This window comes from Monopterus albus, unplaced genomic scaffold, assembly GCF_001952655.1.
Source record: "Monopterus albus unplaced genomic scaffold, M_albus_1.0 scaffold13.1, whole genome shotgun sequence".
NCBI classification, from domain to species: Eukaryota; Metazoa; Chordata; class Actinopteri; order Synbranchiformes; family Synbranchidae; genus Monopterus; species Monopterus albus.
This window is the reverse complement of record NW_018127893.1, coordinates 3863169-3875756: the sequence shown is the minus strand read 5'-3', so window position 1 is coordinate 3875756 and position 12588 is coordinate 3863169. Positions and strand designations below refer to the sequence as shown.

The 12588-nt window shown below is 41.5% G+C and overlaps 1 protein-coding gene across 2 annotated transcripts in view; it reads left to right on the top strand.

Moving 5' to 3' along the window:
- e2f2 (E2F transcription factor 2) overlaps positions 1-9854 on the top strand; it is a 12791-nt gene extending 2937 nt beyond the window's left edge. For both annotated transcript variants that reach the window (XM_020591165.1, XM_020591166.1), the window contains exons 3-8: positions 5534-5633; positions 6988-7207; positions 7675-7836; positions 7948-8062; positions 8417-8612; positions 9295-9854. In XM_020591165.1, coding sequence (XP_020446821.1) covers positions 5534-5633; positions 6988-7207; positions 7675-7836; positions 7948-8062; positions 8417-8612; positions 9295-9569 — 1068 coding nt within the window. In that variant the 3' untranslated portion in view covers positions 9570-9854. The remainder of the gene's footprint in view (positions 1-5533; positions 5634-6987; positions 7208-7674; positions 7837-7947; positions 8063-8416; positions 8613-9294) is intronic.
- Positions 9855-12588: the final 2734 nt, after the last annotated feature.

Sequence of the window (12588 nt, the reverse complement as noted above, 5' to 3'; positions counted from 1 at the left end):
ATTATTAAAGATGAGCTAGTTGGACCTTTTCGGGTTGAAAATGGACTCAAAATCAACTCTCAGACCTACTGCCAATTTTTAGAAGACACTTTCTTCAAGCAGTGGTACAGGAAAAAGTCTGCATCTTTCAAGAAGACTTTGATTTTTATGCAAGACAACGCTCCATCACATGCATCAAAGTACTCCACTGCGTGGCTGGCCAGTAAAGGCCTTAAAGATGAAAAACTAATGACATGGCCCCCTTCTTCACCTGACTTAAATCCTATTGAGAACCTTTGGGCCCTTCTTAAGCAGGAAATTTACAGTGAAGGTAAACAGTACACCTCTCTGAACAGTCTCTGGGAGGCTGTGGTTGCGGCTGCACAAAAAGTTGATTCTGACCAGATCAAAAAACTGACTGACTCTGTGAATGGAAGGCTTGTGACTTGTCGAAAAGAAGGGTGGCTATATTGGTCACTGAGGTTTTCTGTTTGGAATTTCAGAACTGTTTATTTGTAAATTATGAGTTTTATTATTCTCACTTTAACAGGTGGAAATAAATAAGTGAGATGGGAAAATCTTTGTTTTTTATTTAGTTGCATGATAATTCTGCACACTAATAGTTGCCTAATAATGATGTACATGTAGATATTCTTTTAAGAAAGCCAAAACTTCACTTTTACTACTTAAATGTTCAGGTTTGAGGGTTTGTTAACATTTTGGATTGACCAAGAGCACTGTAGTTGTGCAATAACAAAATTAATGCTAAAAAATACAACTTGCCTAATAATTGTGCACACAGTGTACAGTATGTCATGTTATATGTCTAACTTGTTTTTAATAGTTCCCAGCTTTTACCGTTACTTTCATCTGTGTAAAATGTGTCTGAATAGTGTTTAGGTTAACTTTGTGCTAACTAGCTACCTACATTATGAGGCAGCAAATCAGGGCACCTCTAGAAGTTTTATTCATTCATTCATTCATTCATTTTGTACCGCTTAGTCCCTGAACAGGGTCACGGGGGGCGCAATCGGGGCAATCGGGCGAAGGCGTGGTACACCCTGGACAGGTCGCCAATCCATCGAAGTTTTATTTTTTTTATCAAATTAAGTAATTCATTTAAGAATACTGTGGCTTGTCTAATCAACTGTAGCCTTTTCCTTTTCTCGTCATCACAAGAAAAGCAGTAAAATGAGAGCCGGCCTGTTACTTTTGATTCAGATGTACTGAAACAATGGGGAGCAGCATGTCTGTATGGGTGAATTTTTGATCAGACGTGAACAGGTGCTATCTCCCTAAAATCCAGCATTAAGACCACTTCCTGTGGCAAATGGTTTGCCTAGAACTGGCCCAAACTAAATGTACAGTGTCTTGTGTGTATACAGATACTGCACACTAACATCAGAAAATGGCAACAAGCTGTAGATATGAAACCAGTATGCTGACTGGTCCCCCCCCCCACCCTGATAATGGCCTCTGTTCAAGTCGCATGACTTGACTCGAGACTTGCTTGATTAACACTGGTAAAAGACTTGACTTGGTATTCATGATTGGAGACTTGACTTTTTAATTTAATAGCTGAAGGTTAGTCTACAGCCTATGAGTGCACAAGTTTCACTTTTCACACCCTCAGACTTGACTTGACTTATGACTTGACTCACCACAGTAACTTGGGACTTGCTTGAGACTTGAAACTTGATGGGGACTTGCACGTGTGACTTACTCCCACCTCTGCATCACATACCTAAATGTGTTTGGATTTGTTTTGACTACATTAACCTCTATGTAAGTGACTTAAAACACTGGCAGGTGTGCCTGACCATGTTGCGAAGGGGAGGGGGGGGGTAATTTATGCCACCAAACCTAAAGTTTAATTGAGGTGAGAAAGAGTGATGCACTTGTGAACTTGTACTGCAACTTTCAGACTCCCATGATTATGAAACTTCCTCACCACTTTCCAATAAGTTAGGTAAACCTTCAGTAGTAATGGTTTAAATGTTAACATTTTTGAAGCCTAACAATCAAATTATACAGTGATTTGGTTAATGGACTAAACCGTTTTTGATGTGTCATTAATGTACAAAGCCTAGTAATTCAATGTTTCTCCCATACAGTGGACTGATTTGTTCTTGAAACCATTTCATTGCTTCCTTCTTTGCTCAAAAATGTCTTTGCAGAGGCAATTGTACACCTTCCTCTTTCTAGTCTTACTAATAGAGGTAGTAATAGCTAAGCACAGATTGCCGGTGGGTCTTTTTTTCTGGACCAGTGGCATCACTTAGACAGTCGAGCCATTTATGGTCATGTCCCAAATATTAGAACATTTTGTCCACATCTAGTTTAGATTTAGATTATCAGTATTTAGAGTATCAGTATCCAAATTAGGCTGACCTCAGTTTTCAGCCACAGAGCTTCGTTGCCACAGCTCATGTGCACTGAATATTGAGTTTAGTGCACATGATCATCAGGACGCGTCAACACATTATTTGTCTTGCAGTTTCGTGTTCCTATGGCTGAGGACAGCTGCCGTGCAGTGTTCATTTGAAATAGCTGAAATATTTATCCATGCACTTACTGACACAGCAGCTTCATTGCATGTTCAGTCATGTGTCTAATGTTTACAGGAAGTGTTGCCTCTTTGTGTACAGCTCACTTCCTTCAACTTAAATAACATGATAACCGCTATCTTTTTTATCTTTTTGACTGGGGCACAAGATGCTTGGCTTGGTCTTAAAGGTGCACTAAGATTGTACACATTGTCTGATAAATCAAGTGAAATTGGTGATGATGTGGTGTCTGTCAGCAATGTGACCCACCTTCATAACACACAGCTGCACTTCTGTTGTTATCCCATCAAAATACAGTCTGTAAATTAACCCCTCCTGCCAACATGTTATAAAAAATGTTGTTGTTTTTTTTTTTTAACCACAGGCAGTCCAGAGAAGGCAGCTATGGAGGACTGTCCTTCTGTTCCTTCGTTAGCATCTAAGGCTAATGGGTTTGGGGTAATACTGGTGACCTAGCATAGTCGCGATTTTAACTTTGTTTTGAATTAATATGATTAGAATTTTGGGGTAATTCAAGCTCCGTGTAACTTTAGTGTTTTGTGTCACATTAGCAGTAAACAGGGCTTTTCTGGATTGTCTTCAACACGCCCACTATCTCGTGTGAATAGTCCGGATTATACATTGCTGTATTCTTACATGGCTCACTCCAGCTAACTCGGACCTTGCGCAGACTTTGTACAGGGGGCCGGTAGAGTCAAGTTCGTTTCAGGTCCGGGTCGACTGGCTCAGACATTTGCGTTCTCACATACAGCTCCCCTGGGTAATGTCTAGAGAATTTCAGGGTTCCAGGGTGTATCCGAAAGAGGCTCTTACTTTACTCAAGCCTCAGGCCAGTGCCGTTGAGCGCAGTGTCCACAAGAGGGGGAGTTTTGCATTTCAAAGCACCTGCCTCCCCCTCCCCTTCCCCTCCTTTGGAGATCAGCCAAGGAATGTAGTACAGCAATCAGAGACAGCCACGTGCTGGGTATGGGTGTAACTGGGCAGGCAGGCAGGGTGAGGTTAAAGTAAACATGAGTGGAGTGATACAGTGGGTCTTGGAGATAAAGAGCGAATACAAGGGTAGTTTTCTCAGGGCAGCGGGTCTAAACTCTGGCAGGCTGCAGAGCAGCTTATTTTAAATTGACTGACTTGTCCTTACTCTAGGATGAACATAATGCATTGCTTACTAAGTTTGATCCAAATGATCAGGTTTTTAGTTTTCAGGATGTTTGTATGTCCTGATATGGCTGCAACACATCTGTGTCCTTAGTGGTAAATTGTTATTTTTTAAATGATTTATGTCTCAGTGGTTTGTAAGGATGACAGCCTGTCTTTGCACAAGATGAAGTGCTGTTTGTGTAATATGGTTGACTCACCGAAAAATCCCTCATGCAAAAAAAGGGACCCCCCGCCCTAAAACCAGTACAGCTGCAGGGTGAAACCGTTACCCCTCTTATAACATGTCACTATACCTTGTGCCTGTGACTTCTTAAGTGTAGATCTGCAGGCCTGAGAAATGTAATTGTGCTGCAGTTTGATCGGCATATCTAGGTCATGGGAGGTTATGAAGCGCCACTTTATTTTATGTGAAGGTTTATTTGTATTTTTGTGGAGTGTTGTGCTGGGATACTAAGGATTGGATAGTCTAATAAAATCTGGCAGATCTTGATCAACTGCTTGGAGACCGTGCAGTGCCATCTAATTTGTCTCTGTGACCCCGAGTGTTTGACAGGTACTGTCGGGACTGAGCTAGCAAAAAACACATCTTTTTATACTACAAGAGGGCTTAATAAATGCTAATGGCCCTTTTATTCCAAAGTAGCCAGCCACCATCCTGTTCTGCTGAAGTTTTTCTACAGCTGCCTGTATGCTGTGGGGATTAAAAGCCACCACATATTTTGCTTTGCTGCTCCAGATGTCACCAGTCAACAGGTGGAGTTGTCAGGGAGCACACTGGGACGATGGCAGCCTTCATTATCCCCATACTCACACAGGCACATCCTCACATGTTTAAGCCAGTTCATCCCTTTTTCCCATCTCTGTAAATTGTCTCCGTGTTGTCTAAACCTATTAACTAAAGCAGCTCACTGGTCTCTTGCACAACTGTGGTGACAAAAAAGTGTTATTTGCCATTTATGCACAAACAGACGGTCTAGGCAAATAGAAATTCTTGTGCAGCTCTCCTTTGGAGTCAGGTAAGGAGTCAAAAGCCAGAAAGAATATCTAGTAAGGGATTATTGCACATATATTCTCACATTTTCGTATTTGCCATCAGTCTTACTGCGGCAGGGGAAAAAGCTGCTGAGACATGGAGTCACTACAAAAGAAAAAAATTATTGGTCACATATTGTGATTCAAAGGTTGCATGTGCTTTTGACTGCGATTACAGATCTTAGAGTTTATGATCCATTGCAGACCATACAGTAGATAGGTGTGTTTGTGTGGAGAGGCTGTGTGTTAAGCTGTAGAAGACGGGGGATTTCTGAGGGGGAGGAGAGAACATTGAGTGAGTTTAGGGATTTCATAGTGTTTTGCAAGCAGTGGGTTGAGAGAGCAGCTCACCTCTCTTTGCAGTCAGCTCTCATACACACACACACGCACTTAAAAGATCAGCCACTCTTGAAGTGCATGGGAAAGTGTGAGGGGGGGGGTGCTTTGTTCCTGTACTTGAGGGCTGTTGGCACATTTATGATGTGGCACTTTACAGCAGCTCTCTGTTCACAGCATTGATGTCACTGTTTCATACACGGGCTGGTCTACACCCTACATTTTAACAATTAAACTTGGCATTATGTGAAGTCGGTAGGATTTGTTGAGCTGGCATGATGACAGATTGTTTCCATCAAGACCACAGGGTAGGAAAGAATTCTAGTCGGGAATATATTTACACTATACTGTATATGTTCTTATGTTGACAGAATGATTAGCTCTTAGTAAATGCTGCACCTAGCAGAAACACCCTCATTATGCTTTTTTTTTCTAATGTGCATGAACTCCTTTCTCTCTAGGCTAAAAGGAAGCTGGATCTAGAGGACCCTCTTTACCTCCCAGAGTTCCGCACACCAAAAGGCAAAGGCAGTATCGCAGCAAGGATACCAAGTCCAAGGAGTGAGTACACCTCAAGGCTCAGATGAGGTGTAATATAGTGGGTTTAGTGGTTAGATCTGTGCCAATAATATCCCTGAACTGATTATATTAAAGTAAAACCAGGTTTGTAATGCGCACAAAGCCAATTTCAATTGAAAGTGAGACTCTTCCTCCAGCGGGAACTGTAAAACACAAAAAAATCAACAGAAAGTTGTAACAATTGTGGAATGTGGTGAACAACATGGCTTTATTGAGTCCATTTTAACTATAAGAAAAGCATCACAAAAAGCCAATAAAATGGTCTAAATACAAAAGTGATAAGTGTCAGGAAGCAGTCAAATTACAATCCAAAAGGGCTACGTGTTCAGAAGTAGGGGACAGATTTATGTGTTGTGGAGCAATTGGTTAAAAACATGAAAGAGGCCAGCTCCTCCAAACATTCCTGTAGAGAAAAGCAGCATATGGGCCGTTCTAATCTAAATGTCTCAAGCCCCTTTCAGACAGGCGCCCCTAGCCAGGAATGTGTTGGCTGTTTCACATTTAGGTGTCATGTCTTAACAAAGCCCTGAGTTGTGAAGCCGGCAAACTTTTACCGCAATTTTACCTGATTGGACCTAGCTACGTTCTAACTGGCCTCATGTCTGAATTAAAGTGGTCAAATTCCCAGTAAGATGACAACAGTGATACAGCACAACTCTGTAGCATTGTGTTTAACTGCTCCTTGCTAATGCAGCTTCCTCTCTTCATTCACTATATAACTTGACCACTGCTGCGTTCTGGCTCCCTCGCTCTCTCGTGGCGTATATTTCAGGCAGGCAGTGAAATTTGGGTTCCGGTTTAGCAGCAGGAGCTAACGCTGAATGGCTGGAAATTGGGCTGACGTGGAAATTAAAGGACTGCTCACCCTACGCTAAGAGGAACAACAGTATGCCAGTCTCACATGATGTTGGATATCATGTGAACGCTGTGGCTGTATCTGGCTAGGTCCTGCTATGTTTGAACAGTCTTGCTGGGGATTTCATGCACAGCAGCTCTGTCTGAATGCCAAAAAAGTAACTGCTACACAGCTACATGTGGCCTGCGAATTAAACTAAAATAAGATAAATTATTAGACCTTTACCAAATTAAAAAGTGATGGCTTCATTTACATGGCTGACATGGAGTCATTATCAGGGAGAGGAGCAGTTTAGCAATGTGCATCACAGGCAGTACCATCACTGATGTTTTAAATACCATGCTTAGTATTAATTAATTAATAACTACTTGAATCAGTTCTCCACATCAGCAAATCGACTGAATACGCACTCAAATTAGTTCTGAAAAATTGGAATTGTGCACATGAAGTTCAGGATTATAGTGTAGTATCTTCTCTCAGCTCCAAAGTCTCCAGGTGAACGAACACGGTATGACACCTCACTGGGTCTTCTGACCAAGAAATTTGTGGGTCTGATCGCCGAGTCTCCCGACGGAGTTCTTGACCTGAACTGGGCCACTGAGGTTCTGGAGGTTCAGAAGAGACGCATCTATGATATCACCAATGTCCTGGAGGGAGTCCAACTGATTAGAAAAAAATCAAAGAACAACATCCAGTGGCTGTGAGTAGAAATGGACATTTAACTTTGGGACCATTTTGTGGTCTGATTGTATCATGACCTTTAGTAATATGTCCTTGGAAAATACACTTTTTTGCCTTTACAAGTAAGAACTACTATACCTTTCAATAAAAAAAAAAAAAGCAATCTGAAGCAACACCAGGATGGACCCTTCTCTAACAGTAAAAATGAAAGTGGTTTGTGCTGGATTGTATTATAATATGTAAATATAGCTGCATTTCAGTCTATTTGCTCCTGCTTACACTTAACTGTTGACATATCTGCCATCTAGTGGATGTTTGGGGGTATTACAACATCTCTAGACATCACTAAACCACCTCAGCTGAATATGTATAGTGCTAACCATCTGCAACACTGCATTTTGGAGATGTTTTGACAATGACTTACTCATTCTAATGTAATTAATTCATCACGCGCTTAGCTTTTTGTTTACATGTGTGGTCTCGCAGTGTTGGAGATGTATTTGAGGGCAGTGCAGCTGAGGGAGAGAAGGCTTGTGCACTGAGGAAAGAGCTGGGAGACTTGGAGAGAGCAGAGAGACGTCTGGATGAACTGATTCACTCCAGCACCACACAGCTCAAACAGCTCACTGAGTACAAAGAGAGTCAGAGATATCCTTTACGTGCATCTCTGTGTCCATTTACATCTCCTCTGCATCGCTTTTGTGTTTAAATATCCACCTAACGTCTGCTGATTTTGTTGCCCTTGACCCCACACCGCACGTTGGGTTATGTAACGTACCAGGACATCCGCTCAATTGGCAGTCTCAGAGACCAGACAGTCATTGCTGTCAAGGCTCCTGCCGAGACCAAGCTCGAGGTGCCAGACACAGCAGGGGTAAGAATACATCTTTGTTTTGAAATTTACGCTGTGGTTGTCTTGTCTCCTCCTCCTCTTCCAGTTTCTAACCCACTGCATTCCCCTGTAAATGTTTATCATGTCAGTTCTTCCGTGTGATGGATGAAAGTCTCGTTAAATGTTTCTAAGACAAATTTGTTTGAGAAGATTAGTGAGTAATCCTTGTGGTAGTTCAAGTTTCATATTATTAACAAGTGTATATGCAAAATACATTTTACTGGTAACTCTAAAAGGAAGAAATACATGCAAGGAAGCTAGGAACTACCACACTAGTATTTCTGATGTGCTTTATACTAAATGGAATCTGTTTGTGTCCCTTTGTCTTTACATCAGGGGTCGTTACAGATCTATTTAAAGAGTAAGAACGGCCCCATTGAGGTCTACCTCTGTCCAGAGGAAGGTCTTGAAGATGCTAGCCCAATCAAGAGCGCTGCAACCCCTAAAAAGGAGTTTCCTCCACCCCCCTGCCCTCTCACTGCAACCCCAACAGCACCACCAAGTTACTGCATCAAAGAGGAGCCTGCTGACTGTAAGCTGGGGATTTTCGTACAGTAGGAGTCTCACTTTAGTTTTGCACTTGAGCTCAAAAAGCTGGTTGAACAGTTCGTCTTATTTTGGTTTTGGCTGGTCTCTGATGCATACATTAAACCTGTGCACTGCTCTTGGACAGCTACCACAAACTGTGCTATTTGAGGCTTAAGTGTTTGAGCCTAAGATTGAAATAACATTTTAACATTTGGCTTATACATACTGTATATTTGCTTTCTTGCTGAGATTTGCGGTGGATGAGAATTTCATTACTACTCATGTCTGTGTGTTGGTTTAGAAGCTGGAGTCAGGAGACTACTAGCCTAACAGTTAGCCCCCTCTCCAAAGTTCAAATATATGCTTAACAGCGCCTCTAAAACTCGGGAATTTTCACTTTGTAACTCATTTTTAATCCGTTCACAGGTAGAAGTATCAAACTACACATTTTGTGGTTACATGCTGTGTGATGCTAAGTGTCTGCTTGTGTATGGATTAAAACAACGACACGCTTTAGAGGTGCTGGTAGGCATATTTATGAACTCAGCTTTTATCTTAAGCTAAACAAATTGCTGTTAGTAGTAGGGTAGCTGATGCAGGCCTCACTAAAGGGTTTTGTTGTTGAGAATTATGTGTAGAAATGCATACTCAGCCTCTCCCCCTCTCTGTCCTGTCCTCAAACACAGCCAACATGTCTGCAGCAGCTCCAGCTGCCTCCTCAACTGCAGCATCCAGGTCCTCTCTGCTTGATGTAGAAGGTCTGCTGGGTTTGCCCCCCAGCCTGCTCCAGATGACAGAGGACCAGCTTCCTGGCACCTCATTCATCTCTGATCCCAATAACCAGTTCGTCAGTTTCTCGCCACCCTTGGACCATGACGACTACCTCTGGAGCCTGGAGGATGGCGAGGGAGTGTCAGATTGCTTTGACACCTATGATCTTGGGGATTTGTTGAAGAGCTGAGGTACAGGTGAAGGAAGGAGAAAATTTAGAGGAAAGAGAGGGCAATGTTGAATTGAAAGCCTTCTCTAGGAAACATTACACTATGAAACCATTACTCTCTGGGTTTGCCACGCCTGCTTTTATGCCATTGAATCCAAAGGAGGCTTTTTACCTCCTTTGTTTATTTGTAGTAAAGTAAAAAATCACATATTGTACATATTATTATAAAATGAGCAGACTGTGGGGATGGCTGTGATCTCTTATTGTAAGGAAACCATTAAAAAGCAGGGGTTGTTTTGGACTTTATCACATTTTCAAATTACACTAAATGTGAATATTGGTACTGTCATACAAACACAGGACTTATTATGTATGTTACATCAGCAACAAAGTCTGAAAACATTTGATTATCAGTTTGCAGTGTGACAACTCAGGATTTTTTTTTTCATCTCACTTGTTGCCAAAGTCTCAATGTGTTTATGCCACTCTTTGGGCACAAGGGGGCAGCCTTGTACTGTTTCAGCTTTAACTGCCAATCACTGGATGACAGTACACTAAAGCCACCAAGAACCATACAAAGGGTGTGTTTGTAAGTGTCCTAGTATTTTCAGCACTGACCAAATTAAGCTGTGAATAACCTGCTGAATACCAGCATCTACAGCGTGAACATACACATATAGTATATGTGAAGACATATGGACATACTGCTGTTGCTCCTGTCAGGTCTGCTCTCTCCTACAGCCTGTCTGGTGCTGCATTGTGCAGCTTGTGACAGCTGATACTGGACAAAGTTCCAGAGTTAATTCCTGATAATGGGCACTCATTGAACGTATACAGTCTCTGACTGAACAAGAGAACCAACCATGCTCTGTCTCTTGTTGCTTTGGCAGCTTTGTTTCATTTCCATTTTCTTCTGTGTTGATTGAGTTTGGTAGCTGATTTTAATTGAAGATTTTTTTTCTTTTATTTAGTAGTGTAAAACTACTATTGTATTTCTCAGGAAATATCCTCCAAAAATGAAATGCATCATCTGTGGTGCAGGTGAGAGAAAGGGTGTTAATTGATATAATTAAGATTTAACCTTTTCCTGTATATACTCTGAAATTGAAGTCTGTTGACTATAAATGCAACAGAAACAATGAGGAATTCATCTTTAGTGTTCAGATTTTAGGCCCAGGAATGTTTTCCCACTTATTATGGTGCAGTCTTTTTAAATAACAAAGATGTGCACCAGAGGTCAGCCCAGCTGTGATGTTTATGTGATGAACCTTCTTTGAAGCGTTCTAGACATTTGGTCATTTGAATTTTATGCTGATGTGTTTGTGGCTTTCCCTTTACACTGCAGAGATAAGCTAACGGTCCTGTCCTAGCAAACTTGAAATGTTATGTGTGTGAGTGTGTGTGTGTATTTGACAGCGTGGGAAATAGGTGTCGGCATAGTGTGTTGGCATTTTATAATGTAGATTAGAGAATGTGAAAACAGAATTAGCCCTTTTTAAAAAAATAAATAAAAAATAAGCATTATTTGTCTGTTATTTGTACATAGTTTTGTATTTATACCTATTGTGTATGAATCTGTTGAAAGTTGATACTGGCCTTTGCAGGGGGCTCAGCTGTTTTTGTACGACATGCAGCACTTAGCCTAATATTTTCTAATATGGTGTCTGTTTTGAAATTCTAAAATAAATACTGAAGCCATGGTTTACATATTGTCTATGCTCCTTTTTTTTTTTTTCTCACATTACATGCATGGAATTGTTAAAGTGAATGTTCCTTATAGGCTTGATGGCGGTGAACCCAGCAGAGGGACGATGACAGCAGTATGGCCTTTTCTTGTCGTGGTGAGATGACATGTTGCTTCAAGTTGTGTTTTGTTTCTTTTTTTCCCCTGATTTTCCCTAAATGGTGGGTTCTCTCCGGGTGCTCCGGCTTCCTCCCAAAGACATGCAGCTTAGGTTGATTGGTGTCTCTAAATTGCCCATAGGAGTGCGTGCGTGTATGTGTGGTTGTTCGTCTATGTGTTAGCCCTGCGATGGATTGGCGACCTGTCCAGGGTGTACCCCACCTTCGCCCGATTGCTGGCCGGGATTGGCTCCGGCCCCACCCGTGACCCCGTTCAGGGACTAAGCGGTAGAAAATGAATGAATGAATATTTGTTGAAGCTTCCACACTTTATTCAAAAAATTGTTCATTACACGGTGCTCTAGAAGGACATCTAGTGGTCAATAAATTGAAGTGCAATCGAGATGTGTCATTTATTGGTTTGTAGATTGTTGGGGATTTGATTTGTCATGCATGTTCCTGTTCTGAAACAAGTCTAAATAGCCCATAGTTTAAAAGATGTTTAATAGTGGATGTTCAATAGGCTGGATAGCAAATGTGATCTCGTTTCAAATGTTTAATTGATGAGCTAAATAACACTCAACTCTGTCAGGAATCAAACCCACGCTACTGCATATTGTTGCAAGACTGTGGTTTTCATGATGCACCATCAGTTCAAATCCCATTACCTCTTGCTCGTTTCATCTATTAAATTAACACTAGCTACTACGTTCCATGATCCTTCAACTCCCACCGATGTGCATGCTACAGCGCTTACATCAACTGCTTTCATTTGCTCCTAGTTTCATGGTCTAGTAATGTAGAATCTTTAGTACTGAATGCGACACTGTCAAACCAAATCTCTGTCAACTTAGTGTCTATTTGCTTCGAAGGCTCAGCTCAGCTTTCCCAAAGAGCCCAGACAAATAAACCAGTGACACGGTGTCGATACCAAATGAAGCAGTACTACATAAACACCTATCAGGCATAACAATATGACCACACACTCCAGTCTAGAAGGTGGCGGTAATGCACCTAAAGCTGTTTTCCAACCACCAGTAAACAGCAGAAGAAGAATAAGAAGACGAAGAAAATAATGACAGGCGAAGTGAATAACACTGATTATCTCCTTACAGTGGCCCCTGTCAGTGTGGCTTATATTAGGCAGCAAGTGAACATTCACTCCTCGACGTTGATGTGTTGGAAGCAGGAAAAATGA